This window comes from Nannobrachium achirus (assembly GCF_963921795.1).
Source record: "Nannobrachium achirus genome assembly, chromosome: 3".
NCBI classification, from domain to species: domain Eukaryota; kingdom Metazoa; phylum Chordata; class Actinopteri; order Myctophiformes; family Myctophidae; genus Nannobrachium; species Nannobrachium achirus.
The window spans coordinates 48,529,862-48,557,424 of NC_137812.1; the positions used below are offsets into that span (position 1 = coordinate 48,529,862).

Consider the following 27,563-nt stretch of genomic DNA (forward strand, 5'->3'; position numbering starts at 1 on the left):
ACACACACACACACACACACACACACACACACACACACACACACACACACACACACACACACACACACACACACACACACACACACACACACGCAGGATTGCATGCATTTGGTTGTGTGTGTTTCATTGTACTGGCAGTTGACATATAGCATGAATTGTATGCAGTATAAGGTTCTTTCTTTTATAGCTTGTAGCTTTATAGCATTTACACTTACGGTAAGTTAGCTTTTTGTTTTGGATGCCCAACTGAGTAAATTCATCCATCCTAGCAAAAACTGATGCATATATTGATGCATACCCTCCCCATGGCCACACACTCAACCACACCCATGATACATTCACCTACCTCTTATCAACTTTGTTTTGTTTTACAACAAGGGTTCATATTTTAGATTGTAATTAGAGAAAAGAAAAGATTAGTGTTAAAATGTTTATTCATTTACTGCTTTCTATTGTTTTAGAGATTTTAACGATTTTGATTTCAGTGGGTGGGCTCATGCGTGCAAGTGGCTAAATGTGTATTTTTAGACACAATAAGCCCATTCCCAAGATGCACCACAATCTTTCATGGGCAGATGTGACTTATGTGAGCTTGTAGTGTTACTGTAAATGGTAATAAAGAAATCACCAGCTTGTTGTGTTTAAAAATACATATTTAGCCACTTGTACGCAATGAAAATGGCTAAAATGGCTAAAACGATAGAAAGCAGTAAATGAAAACATTTGAACACTCTTTATTTTCTTTAATCTAATTACAATCTAAAATATGAACCCTTGTTGTAAAAAAACAAAGTTGTCCTTTAATTCAATTCATTCAACTTACTGTCCCTTCACATACTGGTAATTCTTCTGATCTTAATGAATCTGACACAGGCTCTTACTGATCACTAAACTGTTTCTATAGCAACTTTCAGTACATAAATATAATGTAATTGTGAAAGGGCTTTCCCTACACAGTTAATGTAGCTAAGATAGATATATAGATACCTTTTATTAATCCTGTTGGGGAATTTCAGTCGCCCAGATACAGCACAGCCATTAAGAGTTACAGAGTTAAAGATACAGAGTAAAGAAAGTACTGTTGGATACAGTCTAATAAAAAGGTATGAAATAACAAGAAACTTCATCAATAAACTACAGTATACCCTAGTATACAGCATATACAAGTATACACCTAAAGCCCCGTTTTCACTGAGTCAAACTTCTGGAAGTTTTTTCCAAAATTACGGGAATTTTGAAATTCACACCATGTGAAAACGGCCACTTATTTTGTCTTCCGTGAGTTTTGGTGTCCCAAACGTGACGGGAAAATACCTAGTAATTTTTGATGAAAGTACTGGGAGAATAGAAGTTTCCCCACAGTGAAAACGGCATACCGTGATTTTTACTTTTTTCGGACAAGCAGGTGCACGCAAGGAGCCAATATTAACAGTTAAAGCATTGTAATTGGGATTGAAAGCTTCAGAATCCATATTGCATTCGAATGTTATGTAAGCCTGCCAAACACAGAAGACAGACGTCTATTTCTTTCTACAATCTCCAGCCTATAGGCCTACGATACGGCCGCGGTGCTGAGAAATGCAAGCTTAATGCTAGATCAATTCATGGTTCAAAATTATTTGTAGGCTATTCTATAGCCTATTTGTAATTAAGCTGTGTGGGTTTTGATACAAGTCCGCTCTGGAGACAGGAGTACAGGACGCGATGCACTCGTAATGTGATGAAAGCTTTTGTCTGATTGGGACGCAATGCGCTCATTTGGCCTATGCTGTGATGAAAGTTGGAAGCTACCAACTCAAAGAGCGGCATCATTAGTTAATAGTTTCTCGTCGTAAAGTGTTTTACTGAGTGAGCAGCGAGAGAGTGGATGACCAGCATCCATTGGTGACGCGTGAAGAAAAAAAAACAAGCCCACAATCCCACATGCAACACGTTGCATAAGCGATCCTTTCTGAACCTTATGTGACACATAAGGTTCACATGTGTTGTTTCATGAAGAATATTTCTTGTAACTTGTTAAATCCATTGGTGAGAGAGAAAAGAGAGACAAACAGACGTGAGTCGCTGCTGCTTTAGCAAGCGTCCAGACAGTCAGTGTGGTGCGCACTGGTTGCCATGTCTGCTAATTATAAGCGACTATGGTCTTGATTTCCGTAAAGTTGCTTGTTATATTGATCGTTTCTGGCTGCGTTTTATTTGTTGTGATCTTTTAGATCGGTAATTGTCAAGTAGCTGATGTGGCGATGCTTATAATTTTAAATTGCTTGTGTGGCCTAGATAATATCACTTTTTGGGGCTTATTTTCGTACACCTGGTTGCTTATTTCTCTCGCAAAGTCTGGCAACACGGACTTATACCGCGACAATGCTGTAGTGAAAACGAGGTATTTTATAGCTATGCCAGCATTTTTGCTCATGTGAAAACACCCAAAAAACTAAACTCCCGGCAAGTTGAAAATGATTATGCTAATTATTTTGCAGGAAAAATTCCGGAACTGTAGTGAAAACATGCCTTATACAACTATCCTGCACAATGCATCCTGCACAACACCAGGTTACAGTGTCCTCGTGCAGTATCCTGCCCAAAAGAAAAACTCTGTCAAACCGTGAAACCAGTACACACAGTTTAAAGAAAATTGACCTTGTCCACAGTGCAATCAGTAACTGTGAAATTGTCAGGTCCTATCTGAAAACTGAGTTTTCAAATACATCAAGGTAGTCACACGTATCATGCTCAGCCCTGTTAACATCATCATCCATCTCTCTCTCTGTCCAGAGGAGATCCTGGACAGGATGCGGGCCAAACAGGAGGAGGAGCTGGAGGAGGTAAAGAGGCGTGCAGCAGAAGAGTCCCTAAAGGCACGTCTGGAGCGGGAGAAAGAGGAGGTGGACGTGGAGAAGCAGGAGGATGGGGAGGCCAAGCTAAAAGAAGAGGGACCACAGGCCGAGGAGGAGGAGGAGGTGAAGGAGGAGGCCAAGAATGGAGACGAAGCTGCCTCCCAAGAGGAGACGACGGAGGCCCTTAAGACGACAGGTAACTTTATATTATGACGACTAGATGACAGTGATGATGACAATGGCTTTTAATAGAATTCTTACACAAACCACCAGAAACTGTCTTAATAGTCATTATAATTCTTACACAAACCACAAGAAACAGTCTTAATAGTCATTAAGTAAGATGAAATGATCTCGGTAGATTAGCGTTGGTTTTATGTATAGACCATGTTTAGCGTCTCTCCATAATATCCACAGGAGGAACTGTCCGTAGCAGGTTAACCTGTTTCTCATTCAAAATTATCAAGTTCAGCTCTGGCCTAATTGCATATCTAGGTTGTAAGCAGTGTTTACTGTCTCTGTTGTATCCAAAGGTTACCCATGTGCATTTATTATCAACTCAAGAAAGAATGCCAAATTTATAACATTGATGCCGTTGATCTGTAGTCGGAGAGGCTCCACCTACTGGTCAGGAGGGCAATTGCAGCAATAGTTTGTCAGAGGGATGTAAACCTTCAGCAGCTGCCGTTCCAGCTCCAACCCTCCCCACCGGCGAGAGCCCTAGCCTGGCCGTGGAGGCTCCACCCCACCCTGCCTCAACCACAGAGGCTGTGGGAGAGCAACTTTCTACTGCAAAAGGCATTGAAGAGAGCCAAGGTATACAGGACACTCCAGGATCTGTTGCTTTAGTGGTGAAAATTTGGACAAGTTTACACCAGATCAGCAACGCCATGCAGGATTGTATAAACAAAGATGCACGCTAGTTATTGCCACATGGTCTCTGGCCTTGCTTGTTCTTTCACACTTTTATGTGCTTGGCTGTTCTTTATCCAGTGCCCATCTATCCCCCAGTCTGACCCTAAAGCCACATGTCCCAGCGTTTTCCCGTTCATTCCACTTGGCTGATGTAGTGACGTTCCTTTCATTTCTTTCCTCCTCCAATTTTAGCTGCAACGATTTTGTGCACCTTTGGTTACTCTGCTTTCTTGAGTGCTTGCAACTTTGGCTTTCGCTAAGAACAGACGGAAAAGCAGAATGCATGAAATGTCATTGTCATTGTGGTGAATGGCACTGTGCTTCAGCCAGTTAGGGCTGCTGTAACCTCACCTCACCTGCTGTAATTGTTCCTTTCACACTAACCAAGGCTTTCTTGGTTAGGTTGCTTTCATTTTACACGGTAGCCTCATTGGAGAACAGGAGCCTTGCTGATTCACATCTGTTTTGATTTCATTATTGGCAAGTGAACCTAGAAGCTGCCATCATCTTCCATCATCTTTATACATTGTGACATTTTGAGTGTTAATTTAACACTGAGTTAACACTCTGGACTTTATGGTGTAGTCACTACTGGCATGCTCTGTGTGCAAGTTGCACATGGTGGTGCTTGACGCTTTCAGCCTGCTTGGCTATTTTATTTATAATTGTATTTACTTTAATTTTAATTTGTAATTTAGGCCAGACTCTGTCTGCTTCAGTAGCCCATTGCTTGTCTGACTGTATTTCCTATTTGAGTTGTTGGGTATGTGCACATCTCGCTGCTTATCACTAGGGGGAGCCCCAACCTTACCATTTACTTCTTGAGGCTGTCTCTCTAACTAAGGAGGGAACAACCTCTTCTTGTGCTTGACCTGCAGTTGAGAGGTCATGTTTGGCAGCTAACCTTGTTTGGGTCTCATTCACTGTAATGCATTCATGTCAGTGCATTCATGACATATTGTGTCTTGCTGAAACATTTTTAAAAGAGCCATTAAAGACGCATCAGATGTCGTCGCATGACAAATGACAGCAGCAAGCCAAACTTATTCTGTGTTCTATTCTATCTATGCTTTGCAGCAGAGAAACCGGCGTCGGAGTCGGTCCCACTCAGCGGGGAGGGGGTCCCCAGCCTGAGCCAGCTGTCCCAGCCCAGTGAGGAGAACAGTAACAGCAGCACGGGGATGGGGGCCCACCCCAGGTGCCCTGAGCCCCCTGACCTGGCTGATAAGTCCTCCCAATCATCCATGGCCAGCTTCGATGACACAGGTCTGACCCGTCAGCAGCAACACCCTTCTGTTTTGTCTTGTGGTGGTGACCACTTCTCCCTGTGACTTCACCTTTATAACGCAATGACGCTTTTGTAGAGGTTTGGGTTGTATAGTTATCTTGTCATGATGTGACTACTAGACCAATTGCAGATATCTTGCTCCATTAATTAGAAATTAATATACCTGAAAAAGTCTTCACATTGGCTTACATTGCACGGTGAAACAGCTCTGTTTTGCTTGCATTTGTTGAGGTAATAAGATATTGACTTTGAGAGTTGTTTCCCCGTACAATGCTTGTCAATTAGACTATTTTTGGATTAGGATTTAGAGTTAGAAGATATCGCTGTGGACTAGCCCATTTAGGCCTACGATTATTGACTGCTTTAACTATTGAAACATAGCAGATATACAAGCTCACAGCGCGGCACCGAGTGCCGCGCTGCGAGCTTGTAGATCTGCTATTTTTGAAAAATCATGATATTTCTTTGCAAGTCTTTGAATATATCTATTTAAAAGCGAACATTTGTAACTCAAATATTTGCTTCTGGGTGGTCCCTGGAACAACATATTTTAGATGGGGGTCCGTGGCCAAATACCTGTAATTTGGGGGTCCTTGATATGAAAAAGTTTGAGAACAACATGATTTAGAAGAAGGATTTAGAAGTCGGGTCAAAGATCGGGTCAAAGATATTCAAAGACTTGCACTCATTTTCACGATTTAAAAAAAATAGCAGATCTACAAGCTCGCGGCACTCGGTGCCGCGCTGTGAGCTTGTATATCTGCTATTTTTCTAAAGTTAAAGCATAAAATAATGGTTAAAGTGGTTAAAATCTAACGCGACTCGGGCGCATTCCAGGTATTTGAGAGCTAGTTGCATCATGACAAGGTAACCATACAACCAAATCACACTTCCACCTACTTAGTATTGGCTATAGGTTGAGCTGCACAAAGCTCTCTCCACCGTGACACAAGTGAAAGCACTCGTTACTAGTAATTGAGCGAACAAGTGTATCATCCACTTAACTAATGATCATTTCACAAAACGTTCTTGTGTGCAATATCTTAGGAAAGCACTATATCAACACATCATCAATATTCGGTCAAACATATTGCGATTCATGGCAGTAGTCCAAATATTCGTTTGTGAGAAGTAATTAAAGTGTATTTGCCAATTGCCATGAACAAAGTCTGACAAAATCTTAAGGTTTTTAGATTTGATCAAAGATTCCAAAATAGTGGTTAGCAATTGGCATTGCTTTTAGGAGTGTTGTTGTAGTACACAATAGACCTACTATTATCATGATGTAACAGTTTACGTGACCTGTAAATCTTAACTTGTGCTTCCAGGTGATGGTAAAGACGGAGAGACACCGGGGCCTGGCGGTAAGAGGTCTGCGTCCACGCGAATGGTGACACGACTCAGGAACCCCGAAAGTAAACTGAGCCAGCTCAAGAACCAGCAGGTGGCCGCCGCTGTTCATGAAGCCAACAAGGGCTTCAAGGAGGGCAAGGAGGTGAGAACCATACATCTGGAGCAGCGTGAAGTCATGTATAGATGTTAAAGTAAACTTCCTAAATTGGGGGTGTATACAGTATGACAAGCATCTGTGCGTTATGTTACATCACACTGTGTTTGGCAGGTGGCCCAACGGACTAGGCAATCGCAGAGCAGTTGTCCCTCCTTGCTAAGGGATGTAGTCTATCCTCGTTTGGCCTTACAACTGACTTTAACTGGCCAATCGCAGAGTGGTCGTGCCTCCAGACTTTGGCCTTGCTTGTTCTAAAACGTAATTATCTGTTTGTCCCGATCAAGTTGTCTTTGCTCCTGATTTGAGTAAGTTAAGCGAGTAAGATATCTACGAACAGTCTCAATTCGATATTTAGTTTCCGAGATAATACGGCCATGTACAGCTGCATGGTGTACTGTAAACTTCAAGTAGGCTTCATTAAATCATGTAAAACCACTCCAATTTTGGTAAAATATGCTCGACGCCCCTTGAAACACTCACATTGCAGTCATACGTTGCTGTCAGACTGCTTTCACTTTCGATTACAAAATTACTCAAAACATTTTGTTTTCAAATATGTCATACAACCACTCCAATTTAGGTCAAATGATGCTTGATTCCCCCTGAAACACTTGCATTGCAGACATTATACGTTGCTGTTTCACTGCTTTCACCTTTAATCATCCAAAACACGTTATTTTCACATTTGTCATGCTTGGTCTGCAACACTACATAATATGCTATAATTAAAACATTTTCAAGTAAATAGAGTGCAAAGTACTACAAAGTCACTAGGATAGCAGGCCAAAATCAAACCTATCTATCTAAATATCTATATTTTGTTGCATACGTGAACAAGTTTCCAACATACACTATATCTGGATAACATTACTTGCATATGCATCTTTTTACCGCAAATAAAATCGTCAACCTGTATGAATGAGGCATTGTTTATTCGTCAAGCTCACTTTGTGCAAGGAGGACCTTAAGGGTGTTAAGGAGTAAAGTTTCTGTCCACCACCATGGATACACGTTTGAATCCTCTGAAGTTACAGTACATCCTCCCGGTGAAACCTCTCACTGTCAGCTGAAAAGATGCACTTGGCGATGTCACTTTTGTTGGTGAGACCAAAATCAAATAGTAGGATTCAGCAGTGACTGAGACTACATAGGGGAATTGGCATTGTCCTGACTGAGGGAGAGGGGGGTAGTCATTCATATCTTGAAGAGCCATGAGGGATTAGGCGAGTCTTGGGAGTTTGAAATGATTAAATTAAATTATTTTGATCAATGTTATGTTGTTGTCGAGCCTGCTGTGTTAACGGATGAATTCATCCCTCAGGTGCTGGTAGTGACCCCTCAGGGTGACGTCACGCGGCTCAGCACACGCAGCTCCAAAGAGGTGGTGATGAAGGGAACCATTAGCAACTACTTCAAGTTGGGCCAGGAGGGCAAGTACCGCGTCTACCACAACCAGTACAGTACCAACGCCCTGGCCCTCAACAAACACCAGCACAGAGAGGCAAGCAGGCTGGCTCTCCTACACTATTGGCTTACATATTAAAGGGATAATTCAGGGTAGCTAGTCAGTAGGTACTGACTGGCAGCATGTGCAATATCTGGCCCAAATGTAAAAACCTGAACTATCTTCAATATTATGTTTGATTCATTTGTGTGATTGCTGAATGAAATCTTCTCTTTCCCTCTGCTTCCCTCCTCACCAAAAGACCAAATTACTTTTGGTGTTCTTGTTCTATTGATTTAAAAATTTGCCAACTAAAATAAAGGAAGGTAATTTTACCAGCTCTTTGTGCAGACCCAACTGTGACTAGGGATGGGATGATGAGCGATATTATCGTTTATCGTGATAAAAAACACTCACGATAATCCTATCGTGGAGATTTAATTTATCGTGATATCATCCTCTGTCATGCACTGGGATCAATTCACCTTTTATTTGCCGAGCTGCATATCCGGTACCACTTAAACCTTCTATAATTGGTAAAAGGTACTTATAATATATGTACTTTATACAGTCTTTTTTCACTCTATCAAATGTCTTTTCCAAAAAATAGCTGATCTACAAGATCTTGTAGATCTACTATTTTTTGGCAAATGTTCCGCCCCAGGATAATGGATGTTAGGGATGTTTTGAGTATCGCGATAATATCGTAAATCGCTATTTATGTGGTCACAATCATCGTGATACGACATTTTCATATCGTCCCATCCCTAACTGTGACCCAACTTATACTTCTTTCCGACCAGGACCACGACAAGAGGCGGCATCTCTCCCACAAGTTCTGCATGACGCCAGCAGGGGACTTCAAATGGAACGGCTCCATTCATGGCTCCAAGGTCCTGACCATCTCTACGCTGAGACTCACCATCATTCAGCTGGAGAACAACGTCCCTGCACCTTTCATGCATCCCAACTGGGCTTCGCACCGGTAGGGAAGACAGTGAATTCGCTTCCCCCCCCCCCTCCCTCCTATTGCTGTATACATTTCCAGAATCTAGAACACGTACCATTTACTACTAACTGACTTGTATCTCCTTTATAATAAGAATATAATTGAAACAAGATCGAGGAACAATAAAACCAAAGCTAAGTTGTTGTTTTTTGTTTGTTTTTGTTTTTCTTTGACAGGACCAATTGGATCAAGGCAGTTCAGATGTGCAGTAAGGCCAGGGAGTTTGCCCTGGCTCTGGCCATCCTAGAATGTGCCATTAAACCTGTTGCTATGCTGCCTTTGTGGAAGGATGGACTGGGTCACACCAGGTACACACAAAGAAACTCACTCACTCACTCACTCACTCACTCACTCACTCACTCACTCACTCACTCACTCACACACACACACACACACACACACACACACACACACACACACTCACAAACACTGAACCAAGATTGACTTGCATTTTCTCTATCTCATAACCCTAGGATTTCTTCTTTTTATTTTTTACGAGACAAATTAAATTTAAAAGCAAAATATTTGAAAGCCTTTCAGAGGATGTCTTTTACGTTTTGAGTGCATGGACGGCATTGGACACACACACAGGATGTGTGGCCAAGCAGGGCCAGCTCTATGCAGGCCGAGGTGATCAGTAGCAGATCACATCAAGTAGCCCACCCCCGGCGTGAAGCATAATATTTAGACTAGGACTCTGCTACCTGCACCACCTACCTCCGCCTGTGCTGCAGCCTCTGCACCACACCGCTCCTTTAAAGACCTGAGCCACAATCTACACAGGGTCAGCGCTAAGAGTGTTGTGTGAGCCCTGCATCAAAGCTAATGTGGGAAGGTGTGTGTAAGTTTAGTGAGTCTGGGAGCGCTGTGCATCTCAGTTACGGTATGTGTTAGGGCATTCACCAAGTATTCGAATATTCGAATATTAAGTCACTATTCGACGTTGTTCACCAAAGTCGAATATTCGCTTATTTTTTTTTATTGTTTTCTCTTTAAAAATATATATAGTTTATAAAGCTTGGCTACTAGATAGGAAGTCATAAGAATGAGTTGTCAATGCTCCTGGTGGATGAATTTGTTAATGCTCTATACCAGGGGTTCTCAAACCTTTTTAGGCTGTGACAAGCACTTGGAATTGTAGGTATTACATTTAATGTGACTCGGTTCCTCAGATAAATATTGTGAAAATAGCAGATCTACATGCTCACAACGCCTCACGTTGCAAGGCGTTGTGAGCATGTAGATCGGCTATTTTCACAATGTTCGCCTCTTGCTTACTTAATATTTGACAGTTTGGCCAGTCCTGTCGAATATTCAACTATTCGAATACTTTGAGGTCGAATAATTCGAATACTAAAAATCACTATTCGTGAATCCCCTAGTATGTGTACACCGTATGTGTGTGTACGTTTGATATATTACCTGATTTTTGATCAAGACACACATGCTCAAGAAAGTGCGATTGGAACGTCTTATCAATAAAACAACTATTCATACTTGACTAAGCTAAGGCTCAGTATGTAGTATATTTTAGATTTCTGAACTTGTAATTCTCTCAAATGACTTGTGTTCCCAAGAGGCTCTGGTGATTTGTGTAGGTCATATTTCACATTTCAGGAAAGAGCGAGTTCGGCACTCACCGCAGCATCGTGTGCTGGATGAAAAACATGCTGTGCTCTGTTCAGCTGCATTCAGTGTTTTATTTAAGGGATGCACGGGTGCATTTTGTGCATAATTATTTGAAAGCTGTATGAAACGGGACATTTTATCTTTGTCCAGTCAGAATGGTCAGAATTCAGGACTTCACTGAACTGTCAGGCTTGAGTAGAAAAGTGGAGCAATTGATATATGTTCCACATTACATTGTATGACAATTATGTTCTTTTCCCGCTGCATAGTATGATCTCACATCTCTACCCTCACTATAGCTGTTTAATATATCGATATGATCAGTATTGTGGTATGAGACGAAATGTCCTAAACATTACATTACAGTGATCGTATTTTCTATAGTATTTTCTGATCTTAACCCATTAGGACCTGAGGCCGATTCTGCAAATGCCTTTTAAATCAGTAGTTCTCACACTTATAAGATTTTTCAAAAATGTTCAAAAATATCTGATGTACAAGCTTGTAGCACGGGACGAAGTGGTGCATCACCCAGGTGATGCAACGATACCAAAAACATCCAGCAAACAAAAACGATACCATTTTCAGCCTGTAATACCTATTGTAAATGCCGTCACAGGCTCACAAGAGACATTTTTGTTCTTGCAATAACGCAGAATTGACTATTTGTATGTCCCTAAATAACGCGTATTCAAATCTACCTAATTGAAGGCTGTTCTGATTTTTGCATGACGCCGGCATGTTGCAGGTTACACCGTATGACATCCATAGAGCGTGAGGAGAAAGAGAAGGTGAAGAAGAGAGAGAGGAAGCTGGAAGAGGAGGAGACGATGCAGCAGGCCACCTGGGTCAAATACACCTTCCCCATCAAACATCAGGTAGGATAAGGGACACGCCCTTCCCCATCAAACATCAGGTATGATAGCAGACGTATGTGCAATTATATACATCTTGCCTACGTTGCAGATGGTCACTTTTATCTTCTCCACTCGCCCTGGGAGCGCTGACTTGACTTGGACTTCAAAAGCACTCTGTTCAAATGTAGATGTAGGGCTATTTCAATCCAGGAGTTGGTTCAGACCTGGGAGACTCTCATGGAGTGTTGAGCACACAAACAAGCAGCCATGCGCTATCTTCTGACCCCTGTTTACACATCACACTGGAGCTGCTTTCATGTCCAAGACCACAACCGTACTAGATTTCCCTCCCGACTGAATCCATCCAACATTACTTCTAATGACCAGGACGTGTTTAATTACAGCTTCCTGTGCCCCGTGTGTGTATTTGTATGTGTGGCCTGCGTGCATGTGTATGACCTCTTTCAAGCACGTTGAGTGAACTGATTGATGGTCACTTAACCAGTGTGTGAATCACCTCTGTTCTCTCTTTTCTCCTCACTAACCTCCTTTCATCTGTCCTTCCCCTCTCTGGCCTCTACTTTTTCCACTTACTTACTTTTCTTTTCTTTCTTTTTTTTTTGTCTTTCTCCGCTGTGTGCAGGTTTGGAAGCAGAAAGGAGAGGAGTATCGTGTCACAGGCTATGGGGGCTGGAGTTGGGTCAGTAAGACCCATGTACAGCGGTTTGTCCCCAAACTGCCTGGCAACACCAACCCCAACTACCGCAAAGAACTGGAAGGTTTGTCTCCGCACAAAATGTGGTTTACTATCGTTTCTTTCACTGAAGGTCTCTTTGACTTTACGTGAGTGAATTTGACTCTGCCACCACAGCCGATATGTGTCCCACTGTAAATGTAATTTAAGTCTCCTTAAGCCTGTAAATGTAATTTAAGTCTCCTTAAGCCCCTCTGATCTATGTTGAAATTTAGCCAGATGTTTTTAGGATTAGGAGTCAAGAATCTTGTGGAATATGTCATTATACAAATACTTTATATATTTTAGTTCAATAGTATGGTGTTTAAAAGATACATTTACATTTTGTTTTGATTATTAGTCTCATAATAGGACATTTTATTAGTCAAAATTAGACATAGTTTTATCCTATTTTCATTTTCAGAATTTCTGTAAAAAACTAAACTGATTGTGCTCTGTTATAGTCAAATTATTAGTTTGAACTTGTAATGGACCGATTAAAAAAACAACCCTTACCTCTTCCATAGATGCCAAACTGGGCAAAAAATGTACTCTGCTGGACTTGAGTCGACGGCAAGGTGTGGCAGCAGCAGAACCTCAGGGAACAGCAGCCCGTAGTGGAGAGAAGGAAGATGGGGACTCATTATGCACTTCTAAGACCTCAACAGATGGCCCGTCTGAGGAGAAGATGGAGGACGGAAAGACAGAGGAGGCGGGACGGGAACAGAAGGTGGAGGACAGAAAGACGGAGGAGGCGGGACGGGAACAGAAGGTGGAGGACAGAAAGACGGAGGAGGCGGGACAGGAAGAGAAGGTGGAGGACAGAAAGACGGAGGAGGCGGGACAGGAACAGAAGGTGGAGGACAGAAAGATGGAGGAGACGGGACAGGAAGAGAAGGTGGACGATGGGAAGAAGAAGGCAGAGGAAGAGAAGATGGAGGTCCCGTCAGTGGAAGAGGCAGCTGAGAAGATGGAAGTGGACCCCGCAGACTCAGGACCAGATGAAGGAAAAGGTTTGATGGATTTGATTCCGCTCATCGCATCACTTACAGTGTTTCTTGTTTTTTTTTTATGTTTGAATGTCTAATAATCGTCCCATGTCATTATGAAACTCCCATATCTTATCAACCACGTAGGTTTTCCTGAACATAACCAAGTTGAAGACAACATGTGTATGTGCTCTTGAAATATGTTGCAGACAATGTACAAAGTGGAATCCTTTCCTTCCCTTGAAAATAGTCTCTGGTGGTTAAAAGTACTTGTATCCATAGGACACTCGAAATGAAATCTCAGTTTTTCTCTTCCCACCAGGGACCAAGACGGTGCAAGAGGAAGAATCCATAAAGGCAGAGCACACCGAAAGCTCTGAACGTCCCTTCAACTACGACGTAGTGGACGTCAGCAAAGGCTTCCTCACCCGCATCGCCTACAAGAAGGTGGTCAAGGCCTCCAAGCTGGATGGCTTATTAGAGCGCCGTGTTAAGCAGCATGCCATGGAGGAAAAACAGAGGCTACAAGCCCTGACCTCCAAACCTCAGGAACCTACTCAACCTGCAGGCACTCCGCTTCGGCCACGGCAACTCCTCCAGCCCCGGGCTCTGGTCCCGGAACCGCTCACATCAGGTGTTACCGTAAAAGTGGAGAAAACCTCCACAACGCCTGCCCCTGGGTCAGCCGAGGTCAAAGAGGAGATTAAGGCTGAACTTTCTAAAGTTGTAGACAGGACTACTGTGCCCCCTCTTCCTCGCTCTGTTCCAGACAACACGTCCAACGACACTGCAGGTGGAGCATCATCTTCACCACAGAACCAAACTGCCACAATGCCCCAGACAGAGCAGGGAGACTTGGGGGAAAGGACTACAGGGCCTGCAGGGGATAGTTTGGACACTTCAAGGCAAGAGGTTAAAGAAATAACACCTCAGCCGCCTCACTGTTTGTTAACGCAACAAACAGTTAGCTCACCTTCGGACATTACCAAGTCTTCTAGTTGCAACACGGCGCCCAAGGTGGGCTCCCTGAACTCGGAATCAACGAGTACACAAAACTCAGAAACGATCAGCTCTGAACATCCGAGCACAGAGGAGAATGGCACGGGGCCAAAGGTGAACAATGAGATCACACAAGGCATTGGACAAAGTAGAACTGAGGGCATTAGCACGGGCACTACCCAGCAACTTCCTCTTTGCCGTCAGGTGAATGGGAAAGACACTTTGGAGACCAAAGACATGCTGTCTAAGTCTTTGGTGGCTCCGAACCATGAAGCACTCGACAACAATGCTGATGTCAAGATGAACAACACGGGTAAAGGCGAAGGAGATTGTCTAGTCAGTTCGCCAAAGGACAATGGCCAGCTGAAGGCCTTGGTGAATGGAGACGTGGCCGCAGTAACCGATGCGGTCAGGGTGAAGGAGCCCAACTCGTCTCCCAGGATAGAGGCGGAGAGCAAGGTAATAGTATCAGATATGGATTACCAGCCTCCAGTGAAGGCGGCCAGAGTGGAGAACAATATAGATGCACTTGAAGCGGACACTCGGAGCACGGCTCAGCACAACCAATCGGTATCGAGCGCGTTGTCGGAGACCAAACACACTCCAGTGGTCAAGGTCATTAGAATGCCACCCTCTCCGATACCCTCGGCGGAAGAATCCAGTCTGAGTAACGATTTTGCAGAGGAGAACAGCAACAGTGGCACGACGGACCCCTTCAAAGCCGTCCTCACCCAGGTAACCACCACTATGACCACATCCACCACGACAGTTACCACAGAGACGAAGGTTGTTACGGTGCCGTCATGCTCGTCTGGAGACGTGCCAACGCCCGCGGCGTCGACCACGGAGAGCAGTGCGGTGTCCACCCTCACTACAATGACCAAAACAACCGTGACCAAAATCCGCTCGCCAACGCCCGACAGTCAGTCAGAGGACAGCCAGAGTGAAACGGTCACACAGGAGCAAAAGATGACGCTACTGTCCTCCACCAGTAAGTCAGTCACAGATCCCAATGGGAAAACCTCAGAAGAGCTCTCCTCCTCATTGTCAACCAAGTCTCGCGTGCGCCTCCTCAAGTTTTCACGTACCAAGAAGACGCGCTCGGATACCGCCTTACCATCGTACCGCAAATTTGTCACCAAGAGCTGCCGGAAGAGTATTTTCGTGCTACCGAATGACGACCTTAAAGTGTTGGCGAGGCGGGGCGGATTCCGAGAAGTGCCCATCTTCAGCTACAACGCCAAGCCATCTGCGGATATTTGGCCGTATCCCTCACCCAGGCCTACATTTGGCATCACATGGAGGTAGGCAGTCTCTGTCTCACACAGGCACACACGCGCACGCACACACACACACACACACACACACACACACACACACACACACACACACACACACACACACACACACACACACACACACACACACTCTCACACAAATATATAGACTTTATATTGAGAGAAATATCATTTCACTAAGCCACAGTCATCTGAGGGATGCACAACCCTTTAATCTACAAGCAAATGTAAACCAAAGAGAAAACCAAAAGACATTACATTTTTCTCAGTCTTGGAAGATGCCCTTGATACAAGTATTTGACAGCCAAATAAGATTTGCAAATTAATAAAACGGAAATTAGAGCTCTGTTCATGATCTGTGGCTCAGATAAAAAAAGAAATATGGGCAGCAGTTATGAGAGTTGGAACCGTGAGCACACTCATCGCAACAGTGAATGCTAGCCAAAAGTTCACATTTTAGGAAGTCAACGTTTAAAAATAAATAAATAATAAGAACAAAGAAAATCAAATAAGTGGATGAAATATTGTTGTCAAGCTGATTTTAGACTTGCTGCAGCCGTGAAGCTGTCTAAGTCTAACAAATAAAACATTTTGAGTTTGGTTAACTTACTAAACGGGGATTTTCCTAGTACTAAACGTTTACAAAATAGCATTTGGTTATTCTATTAAATACATATTTTAATTGAGATTTTGTTGCATCCATATTACTGTCATGTCTTAGATGGGTTACTAAAATGTTGCTTTTAACAAGCAAATACAAACGCATGACAATTAAGTTACCGTACAAGGCAAGGGTGATTTGCGGGCCTGTCACTCTGATTTGCACAGTGCTGGTCACCGGCCGCTGGCATGATGTGGCATTGTTCACTTCGCAGTGCAATGAGCGAATTTAGCCTTTTTAAAGCTGAGTACTTTGTTTTGATGGGAAATCACGTCCAATACAAACACCTGGATGTGAATCGCTCATGTTTAGGCCTGGCACGAATCTCTCACGATATGACATTTTACATGACGATTAATTGTCACTCAAATAATTGCGATTAACGATTTGTGTATTTGTCGTTGACAATTACATTTCTGTTTGGCTTTTAGGCTTTGAAGTTGCACATGGCAGATATGACACATAACTTAAATATACAAAGAAATTACTGACAAATGTATCAACTTTCTACTTAAAAAATTACATTGATAGTGGAAATAGCCGATCTACAAGCTCACAACGCGTCGCGATGCGGCGCGTTGTGAGCTTGTAGATCTGCTATTTCCACTATTTCTGAAAATGTTTGTCAATGTATGGACATTTTTCAACATTCACGATTATGACAAAATATTTGCGATTATGTCAAATAATTACGATCAGACGATTATGTAATAATTGTGACAGCCCTACTCATGTTCTTACTGCCTGGCTGCTGCCTCTGTGATCCGCTCGATTTGAAGAAATAATCCAGCGTTTGAGGTGAAAACAAGGAGGATGCAGAGCAGGCCTACGTTTTCAATCACAACTGATTGGCTGAAGATCCAATCCTGCATGACATGTTATGGTTTCAACTTTTAAGGGAAGCTGGTCATTCAGTATTGTGCTTCAAACCAGCTCGCTAGAGTCAGTGACTGTATTATTTGACCTACAGTATGTTTGCACAGCGCACTGGCATGATGTAATAAAAAAAAAAAAAAAGATTTTAAATGGCTTTCATATACTCTTAATATTTTTTTCAAATGAAATTTGCCCTTATATTGTAGATTGAAATGTGCTCAGTTTTGGGCTATTTTCTAGGTGTATTTCAATTAATTAATACATTTTCTGAAATGTGTACACATCCCTAAAAAAGTATTCTTGTCTACTTGGGCTGCAAGTACCTTAGATATAATGTCATCAGCATGTCTCGGTTCCTTTACTTGCCAGTGTACACCACTTTAAAACTCATTTTCCATCTCTTAAGCTTAAGGTTTTAAAGGTTATATGGTGGCTTTGGAAGTTGTCCAAGGTTTGTCGTTATTTAATGTGTCAAAACGCTGGAGAAAAACACCTGCCTTTTTAGTCACAGTGGTGTTAAGAAGAACGATTAATTTTCCACCCGCAAGTCTGAGCCATGTCTAACGGTACAGAATTGATTTACTGAAAAGAAAAGGGGAATGGAAGGGAATTCATCACTAATACCTTAGACTTCTAACCGTCTTAATTATTAGCCGACTGTGAAAGTTCAGCAAGAAAGTGGTTCTTAAATGTTCCCAGGACCTGACTATTATTATTATTATTAATTTTGACCATTCTGTAACACCACATAGCATGGGGCTCTGCTGATTTGTGGTCGTAGAGAATTACACACATGGGGTGTTGCGGTCAAATTGCCTTCCCCATCCACTTTATTTAAAATCTACTGTTAAAAAAGTGAGGTGACAGAGTCACAGAGGGGAGGCAATCCTCGCCCTTCATCGCCCCCTCAAACCCACTGCTTTCACAGCCGCGTCGTGTCGACTTGTTGTCCCGTTTATGTCTTCCTCCTCCCCTCCCCGTCTGCCATCCGTGGCTTTGGCCCGTGGCCGTGTTATTATGGCTGGGAGCCACGTGTCACACAGAGAGACCTCTGGTTCAGCTTGAAAGCGGGGACCTCAAGAGTTCCAGAGCCGACGTGAATCATCTGGCGGTCGGAGAAGTGTCAGGATCGTCCGTGTTGTGCAATGCAGGGCCGAGAGATGTCCTCCTGTCCTCCACTGTCTGTGGTCAGTCGCTGGAAAGGGGATATCTTTTCCCCTTTCTCCCTGTCCCCATGTGTTTATGGATGCTCAACGTGTTTTTAACCCATTTAGAACGGGTACACATTAATGTGTATCATTATTTTATGCTTTAACTATTGAAAAATAGCAGATATACAAGCTCACAGCGCGGCACCGAGTGCCGCGCTGCGAGCTTGTAGATCTGCTATTTTTGAAAAATCGTGAAAATTAGAATTTTGACCCGATTCTATAAGTGTCTTTTGAATCCTTCTAAGATTTTTTGAAAAACCTATGTTTCTATGTCGGCAATCTGGCCAGCCATCGTCAAAGAAAAGGAGCTCAGTTAGTCTGTTCTTGAGAGACTACTATGTCAGTGGTTCTCAAACCTTTTCATGTGAAGGACCCCCAAAATGATATTTATTTGGCCACGGACACCCATCTCAAAATATTAAGTTCCAGGGACCACCCAGAAGCAAAATTTGAGTTACAAACGTTCGCTTTGAAAATACATATATTCAAAGATTTGCACACATTTTCACGACTTTTTGAAAAATAGCAGATCTACAAGCTCGTAGTGCCGCGCTGCGAGCTTGTATATCTGCTATTTTTCACTGGTTAAAGCATTCAATAATTCTAGGCCTAAATGGGTTTAACTGACCATAAAGAACGTCAGGCTCATTGTTGGGACTTGGGACAGTGACCACAGACGAGGAAGGAAGGAATGCGTTCATTTTACCTCAAAGAAATGACTGTATATAATGACTCATTAAAGGATACACTCCTGTCATCCTATTTTATGTTTATTTATTGTATTATTCCTAACGGTTTTGGTAACGCCCTAAAACAGTTTATTGAGTTAAAGCGGCCACATTCATCACTTTGAACATTGTGGAGCTGACACTTTTGTGCCTTTGTCAGTATTCATAAGTAATAATCTCTGAAACCTCAAAAGATCACTATGTAACATGATTTATTAAAGGTGGCAAGCAGTCATTCTATGACTAAATCACAGCCTTGAGTCCAGTATAGTGGTACCTCTTGTTCCAAGGATGACGTTCATCCGTGTTGTCCACACACCGCTGAGCGTAGGTCATCACCACCATGGCGCCAGGACCATGAAACGGGGCAAGAAGTACCCCAATGGACGATACTCCTGAAACGGCGAGATGTGGTTGAGTTATAGCCTGACACTTCAGTCCGCACATCACCCCCCCCTGTTGGTGGGTGGTTTGTAGTGTGGACTGAAGCTGCACATATTTTAATCTATTTCAAACGCGCCTGAAGAGCGGGCGCATTGAATGGGCCAATCAGGGTTGTATGCTTGGGGCACGTGAACTCTATGCTCCGGTCCCAGCCCCCTCCAAACAGAGCTCTTGAGCTCACGTGAGACTCGCTCGTGGACTCTGATTGGTGTCCTCTGCCCACGTGAGAGTCTAGTGGACTCTGATTGGTCCGTGAAAACTGTCATGGCGGAGTCAGACTCGACTCGTATTATTAATAAACTATGAAATAGTGCCGTTTCCTCACGTTTTAATACCATTTTGCACTAACGTAAACATGCAGACATATAATATGTTATGAGAAATAACGTATTTTTGCAATGTCACGCCACGTCGCGTGTGTGTGTGTGTATGTGTGTGTGTGTGTGTGTGACGTCAATAGGCTTTAGCTCGCCCACGCCGAAATAAAATCTGCCCTGGTAATCTCAGACTCTCCCGGAGTGAAACGTAGTGAACGTAGTGTGAGATGTCTGGCGCTCGCAGTCAGGCAAGTTGAGTTAGGCATTAGTTTAGAGATGGTAAATTAGGTTCAGGTGTGGATTTGGTGTGTTTTAATGAATTAGACTTACAGTTAGGCACTGTGATAGTGGTTGCAGGGTTGTTGTTTTTTCTAGGTTTTTCATGTGATGTTTAAGTCAAGTTGATTAAATGACTATGATTTTGTTGGTATAATTAATAATAGTAATAATAATAATAATGTCTGTTAGAGCCTGTACATTGCTGTAGCATTATGACAGCAATGTAGAGTATGTTCTCCCAAACTAAATGTATTTGTTTAAAGGTAGGGTATGTGATTTCTCATACGTTTCAGTTTTCATGTAGGTGACAGGCGGGGGCCTTCCTCCAATCATGATCAAGTGGGCCTTGGTGCGCGTAAGGCCCGCCCCCACTCGACCATGATTGGAGGAAAGCCCCACTCTATCCTGATTAGAGGAAAAACAGATTTTTTTCTCCTCACAGGAGATAAGGCTGAAGTCCAAATATGGACCAAACACTCTAAAATAACTAGTACTATCAGAATATAGACTCCATTTTGTTAATATTTGAATTAAATGAAATTACTTACCCCACCTTTAATTGTCTCATTCAAAGACTCATATCTTCTTGGAATGTTAAACTACAAACGCCTCTTGTCAGTCCAAATATGGACCAAACACTCTAAAATAACTAGTACCGTACAATCAGAATATAGACCCCATTTTTTGCCCTACCTTTAATTAGTCTCATTCAAAGACTCATATCATCTTGGAATGTTAAACTACAAACGCCTCTTGTCTCTGTGTCCAGATATCGTCTGCAGACGGTCAGGTCGCTGGCTGGAGTGAGTCTGATGCTGCGGCTGTTGTGGGCTTCTCTGAGGTGGGATGACATGGCCGTCAAACCCTCCTCTGCGGTTGGCACTACACGCACAGGTAGACCATTACGCCATCCAACCAATCAACATATTCGCCATCTATCTATATATTGTCTCATCTATATATTGTCTCCATTCATCTCCTACCTCCTAAGGATAGTTTCTGTCCTTTTATACCATTATAGTATGTCACAGTGTAATACATGAATCTTATTTTATGTTTTTCATATACCCAGTCTTTATTATTCCCTGGGTGAGCGGCATCTGATATCAGCCCTTGGGCTGATAACGGCAGTAGCTAATAGAGCCACCACCCACCCCCACCACATGATTTCTGACCACTCCCGGCCACGACACTGTTTGCTATTAAAATCTTTCTGCTCCCATCCCACAAGAATGTTAAATGACTGGGTATCTCGCGCAGCCAGACCTCGGTCTCATCTTGTGAGCGTGACAAGATGGAGGTCTGGCTGGCTATGTGAGATTAAATTACCGGGGTTATGTTTACGTCATTGTTGGCCGTCAGAAACGACCGAGTGATGATCAGATTTTGATGTATTTGGTTTGCTGGAGGCAATGCATTTACATGCATGTTTAAGTAATATTATACCTTGTTCTCATATGATTTAGTGTTTCATCCCATTATGCACCAGCAGTAGGGAGTAAAAACTTCCCACACATTGATATCGCGTCCAACGAAAACCCAGTCCCATTGTAGTCCTATAGTAGCCACCATGCACCAAACTGCCATGTGAGCAACCTCTTTTGCTGCTTTGATCAAATTCTTTTTTGTGTTTTGTGTTTGGTATGTGATGAAGAACCTGAACTAATTAATGCCTGGCATTCGAAATCTATAATGTAACACTGACTATGGGAGGTAGTTAACAGTTGTTCAATGTTTTTTCAGTGAGCTAAGTATTTGTAAAATAACAGTTTGTACTTTTGTACAAAATGCATCTTTATGTTGTTGGCACCTACCTTTTAAACATAAAACATATATTTTAGCGAAATAATTACAAAACAACCCGCCTAATTCCAGAAAATGTAGTGGAGTGTGAATTTTCTTGAGTGTTTTGGTAGTGCATTTTCCCTCCATTTTCTTGGGCCTCTCCTCATTGCCATACAAACCCAGCCCTATCCCCACTCATTGCCACAGAGCAATCCGAGACGGAGATCATCACCACCGAGATCATCAAGCGCCGTGACGTTGGCCCCTACGGCATCCGCTCCGAGTACTGCATCCGCAAGATCATCTGCCCCCTAGGTGTCCCAGAGACTCCGAAAGGTTAGAAGACCCTTTTCCACCCCTACAACCAAAGTATATCCACTTGAAAAATGTTTTGTCATTGTTTTTATTTTTTTTCCCTTTCTCTCTCTAACATGCCAATGTCCATCCATGAAAATGTCATATCAAGATTATTGTGACCAAAGAAATCGCGATTTACGATATTATCGCGATAACCAAAATCCATTATCCTGGGGCGGAACATTTGCCAAAAAATTGCAGATCTACAAGCTTGTAGATCGGCATTTTTTTGTCAAAGACATTTGATAGAGAATGGGGAAAAAAGACGTCAAGTACGTTTATTATAAGTACCTTTTACCAATTGTAGAGGGTTTAAGTGGTACCGGATATGCAGCTCGGCAAATAAAAGGTGAATTGATCCCAGTGCATGACGGAGGACGATATCACGATAAATTATATCTCTGCGTTTACGATTATTGTGAGTGTTTTTTTTTTTATCACGATAAACGATAATATCGCTTATCGTCCCATCCCTTCCTGTCCACCCTTCCAGAGACCCACACTCCGCAGAGGAAGGGGCTGCGCTCCAGCGCCCTGCGGCCCAAGAAGCCAGAGCCCACCAAACAGACGGGCCCCGTGGTGCTTGAGACCTGGGTGGCAGAGGAGGAGCTGGACCTATGGGAGATAAGAGCCTTCTCGGAGAGGTCAGAGAGAGAGAGGTCACAACCAGTGTTGATTTCGTCGACTAAAACTATGGCGAAAAATGTTTGTCTAAGACTAAAAAAAAACTAAGACTAAATACAATACAATACAATTTTACAATTTCGTCAACAAAATAAAAACTAGACTAAAAGGGAGGGACTAGTGGAGAAGAGAGTCATTTTATGTTTAGTTGCTCTCGGGTGTTGCGTGCTGAAAATAGCCGATCTACAAGCTCACAACGCGTCGCGCTGCGGCGCGTTGTGAGCTTGTAGATCTGCTATTTTCAGCACGCAACCATTTGTAAAATCAGTCATTACGATGCCATCAAGGCCTGCCAAAATACATCTCAGTTGACTAAATCAACTGTAGATTTAGTCGCCTAAAATCTTATGACATTTAGTCGACTAAAATTAGACTTTTCAGGTGACTAAATTATGACTAAAACTAAATGACATTTTATTCAAAAGACTATGTCTAAAACTAAATCAAAATGTGCTGTCAAAAACAACACTAGTCACAACGACTTAGATTGGTTCAATCTGGCAGCAATAAAAATTACCCCTCAATCAGTATGATACATACTGTACAACATAATCAAATCCATTCAAATCCACTTTTCTAATGTTCCACACCGCCGGGATTTTGCTTACCTTTAACGTGGGCGCGTGCGTGCACATCGTCGTGCACGACGGTTCACGGATCACGTTCGCTCTACGATCCAGCCATGGTAAGCAACAAAAAACAACAGCCCTCCATTATCCATAGCGACAGCGTCTGTATCCTTCGTGTTTGTGGCGTAACGAGGAAGTGAATACGTTCTGAGACGGGATACAGGGGGTTGTTGTCCCGCCCCGGACATCCGGATCCGATTTTTGTGAATAGTGCCTCTCCATAGAAAATTATGTCGGATCGGCGATCATACTTAATTGTTTTATTGTGATTACAGCATATTGAGTTGACAGCTCGTCATTCTGGTCATAGGCGGAACGGACGCATTTATATAGCTCGTCATACTTGTCATAGGCAGTAAATGAGTTAACTTACCTAGTATACAGTAGGTAGCTAGAATCCTCAATTAATATTGTGATCTTTAAGATCGAGAGAAAAGAAAAGTGTTCTATGTTGGAATAATGTCTAGCAACACGTCTTGCTAGCTTGATGTGTGGTGTTTGCCACCGTCTTTATAACTCTAGCTTACTAGCCAAAATATAACGACAGAATGTTGTTTTTTTTTTGTTTGTTTTTCTCCCCATGCTGTGGTCAAATAGTTTTCTCTTTCCAAAATGATTTGTGTGAGGTGAAAGGGATTGTATAAGGTCAACTGTTAAACAAGACATGCCAAGCTTGTGCTGCAAGTAGGGATGTTAATCGACGCATTATTTGCGAATCGACGCGTCGTGGCCGAAAATCAACGCGTCGATCGACTTTTTTCACTTTTTTTCCCGCTAAGCAGCAGCTGAGAGGAGAGCAGCACAACGGTGCATTACTTTAAACAACACAACGTATGCTGCACCCATCAGAACTTGCATCAAAGCCCTAATAATAATGATAATACATAATTGCTCTTCCTTGTTAGCATGGAGTCTGTTCTCTAGAGACTAGAAGCGGAGTGACAATAAGTCCATGGAACGTGCGGGAGCGCTGACCGCTCGCTCTCATATATCCCCGGTGTGTCGCATTAACGTTAACGACGAGTAGTGTGGTTTGTGATCATCGCACACAACGGCGACGCTGCCATTAACAAGCGAGCTTTCGTGTCAAGCATGCATGCAGAGGCAGGAGGTAAACAAAACGCATCCAGTCCATAGAGTCGCACTGCTATGACGCGCGCACAGGGTTTCCTGCAGGAAAAAGTCTGCGCGTGCGCCGAAATTTTTTGATAATTAATTAATTAATTCGAGTAATTAATTCACTTAATTTTTAATATTAATTCTTATTTTTGCCCTATAAAAAACACATGAATGTGCCCATGATGACGGAAAACACAACTACATGCTATCATCCACATTTATTCAACATTGAATAACTTATATTGCCGGTTCGCCACCAAAGGGTTAAAAAAAATAGTGTGCACGCTGGTGTACGAATTTGTGCACAGATGATGCACTATGCATGTACACGCTTTTCACAGCTTTCAAACTAAAAAATTCGCTTGGAAATCCGTTCAGGCATTCAGGAGATACCAGCCCTTATGTTTTCTTCAAATGTAAACAAACATGGCTGCCATGTTTGAAAGATAGGGTTGGTATGGGGGTTAAACATGCAATTTCGCGATCGCGATCATGCCTAGTACATTGTTGGAGGTCCAAAAAGTTTTTTTGAAAAAAAAAAAAAATGAAGATTTTTTTTTTTTTTTTTTTTTTTTTTTATACCCTTGGGGGGGCGGGGGGGTTTTCTGGCCAGGCGGGGCGCCTGGCCTGTAAAGTGCTGCAGGAAACCCTGGCGCATCATCCCGGTCCAGCAGTGTTTCTCAACCAGTACTCAGCGGACCTGACTAGCGCCGCATGCATGCACAACAGTCTCCGACACAGACACACACACCCGGTCCTCTCACATTTGGAAAACATTAACGCTTATAACCTTTTTGAACAACGATTAAAACAGTCATTTTTGGGGGAAAAACTTTATAAAAATAAAAATATATATATATATTTTTCGATTTTTCGACTCTTACTTTTTGAGTCGCGGTGAGCATGAGTCGAGCGACGCGCCGATTTTCGATTTTTTTTTCACATCCCTAGCTGCAAGCCATTCAGTTTCCATTTCTGGTCAACAACTCGATACCTTTATCCTTGATCAACATATGACACTATTCTAGGCTAATTCAATTCAGTAAAGCACATTTAATGTAATGTGTTCTGCATAACTAACGTCCATCTTCTATTCCAGGGTAGAGAAGGAGAAGGCCCAGGCTGCAGAGCAAGCCAAAGTGAGTAGTTTGTGATGTTTTCCCCTCATGTTACACTTTTATTAATCTCTTCAACACTGTTTTAGTGGAGACAGGAGAGATTGACCTCTGTACCTGGACAATATTATTATTATTATTATTATGCAAGGGATAATCATTGAGGAGCAGGTAATTATTGAAAAACAAACCCAACAGGGTGATTAGACGCAAAGCCGAGGAGTCTTTATCATCCTGATCGGAGGAGTCTTTATCATCCGGGGTTTATTTCTCAATAATAACCTGCTCCCCATTTGTTATCCCACTTATTACACAGCTACTGTACTTAGATTTCATTGCTTACGCCTTACGGTAATGACTCTGTTAAATTATGCCAGGTGCGTCCAGTGCAACCTGGTTGGCTCAGAAAACAGGAAGTGTTTAGAATGAATATTCTGTTAAAAAAATCACAACTAGTGTGAAGTGAGCGGTGCTATTTATGAGTTTATTTAGTAATTAAGTGTCACACGAAGCTTGGCCAAATTGACCCTCTGCGCACAACAAACTTTGAGCACTTTGCCAAGATGTAGGCCAGATGTAGGCCACGCTTCAGAGCCCGGACTTTTTTTGGGGCCTGGACAAATATGTTGGTAAACGTAAAATAAGATGGATGAATCCAGTGTTCAAGCATGATTCAATCAAGCCATGTAATAAAGTGTATCATTATTGTTGACTCAGTCTGACATGGACTTGTTGCAGAAACGTCTGGAGCAGAAAACGGTCTCAAGCAGCGCCACTCCCCCGGGGACCCCCACCACAGCAGCCACCACCCCCAAAGTCATAGTTGGCTCATTGTCGGGCCAGGTTGCCCCAGGAACCAAGGTGGTGCTGACCACCAAGATGGGCACCCCTGTCACATTCCAGCAGAATAAGAACTTCCAGCAGTCCTTCGCTACCTGGGTCAAGCAGGGTCAGACCACGCAAGGTATGTGAAAGGTGGCCCAGTGGCCCCAACTGGTTTCCATTTAGCATGATGAGGCTGCGAGGGGGGATTGAGCTGTATTTTCATAGTCCTACCCTTAAAGGCCCGCTGACACGCCCCAAATTATAATTGTATCATCATACAGTTAGTAGGTCACGTGGTCTCTCTGAAAACGGTCCGAAATAGTCTGAAACTCATGTCACAGTATAATCTGCCCCTCGCTCCCCAACAACAGCTGAAGTAGTCTAAGTACAGTCAGTTAATTTGATTGGCTTATAATTGCGCATTCCCACAATGACATCATACAAATATTAACTCATATTTTAAGATGACAGTACCCCTTTAAGGACCAGCAAAACTAAATGTATGCAATGCCATTTTTTCCACCAAAATGTTATTTTTTTCCCTTTGTTCTCTTAAATCTTGTTAAATATCGCGAAAGTGCCAGATCATATTGGCACAAAATTATAGAACCGAACTGCTGTATATCTATCTAGCCTGGAAACGAGACAAATCTGCCATTGCAAAAGACAAAAGTAGTGAGGGACTAATCCGCCCCTTGGAAATGCAGGTTCCACACAGAGATTCCAGACTAATATCTATTCAAATGAAAGGATTTCTGTCATTTCGTCAATAGAAACTTTGTTCTATAGACTGTAAAAAACAAGTGCGTTTGTGAATTGCCTGCAAGTAGACTCTGCCTCACTCTATCATCCTCTCTTGGGCGTGCTGTGTACTGTCCAGAGGCAATACGCAATTATAACTATCCAAACTGATAACAAAAATTGTTTGGGGAAATGGGATTGCTTGCAATCATGAAAAGGCATTGGGGTCTTATAATAGATGATTCTGATGACTTCAAATATATTCTCTTTATCTTTGGATTGAA

The 27,563-nt window shown here is 42.7% G+C and overlaps 1 protein-coding gene across 4 annotated transcripts in view; it reads left to right on the top strand.

Annotated features, from left to right (window-relative positions):
- Positions 1-27,563, top strand: part of LOC308280832 (nucleosome-remodeling factor subunit BPTF-like) — a 63,406-nt gene that overhangs the window by 7,768 nt on the left and 28,075 nt on the right. For 2 of the 4 annotated variants that reach the window (XM_080720966.1, XM_080720964.1), the window contains exons 5-20: positions 2,776-3,033; positions 3,444-3,653; positions 4,830-5,018; positions 6,369-6,535; positions 7,872-8,051; positions 8,798-8,979; positions 9,180-9,311; positions 11,381-11,510; positions 12,133-12,268; positions 12,750-13,235; positions 13,534-15,514; positions 20,794-20,918; positions 21,993-22,145; positions 22,660-22,810; positions 25,698-25,737; positions 26,452-26,677. In XM_080720966.1, coding sequence (XP_080577092.1) covers positions 2,776-3,033; positions 3,444-3,653; positions 4,830-5,018; positions 6,369-6,535; positions 7,872-8,051; positions 8,798-8,979; positions 9,180-9,311; positions 11,381-11,510; positions 12,133-12,268; positions 12,750-13,235; positions 13,534-15,514; positions 20,794-20,918; positions 21,993-22,145; positions 22,660-22,810; positions 25,698-25,737; positions 26,452-26,677 — 4,746 coding nt within the window. The remainder of the gene's footprint in view (positions 1-2,775; positions 3,034-3,443; positions 3,654-4,829; positions 5,019-6,368; positions 6,536-7,871; positions 8,052-8,797; positions 8,980-9,179; positions 9,312-11,380; positions 11,511-12,132; positions 12,269-12,749; positions 13,236-13,533; positions 15,515-20,793; positions 20,919-21,992; positions 22,146-22,659; positions 22,811-25,697; positions 25,738-26,451; positions 26,678-27,563) is intronic. The other 2 variants (XM_080720963.1, XM_080720965.1) reach the window with 2 other exon arrangements.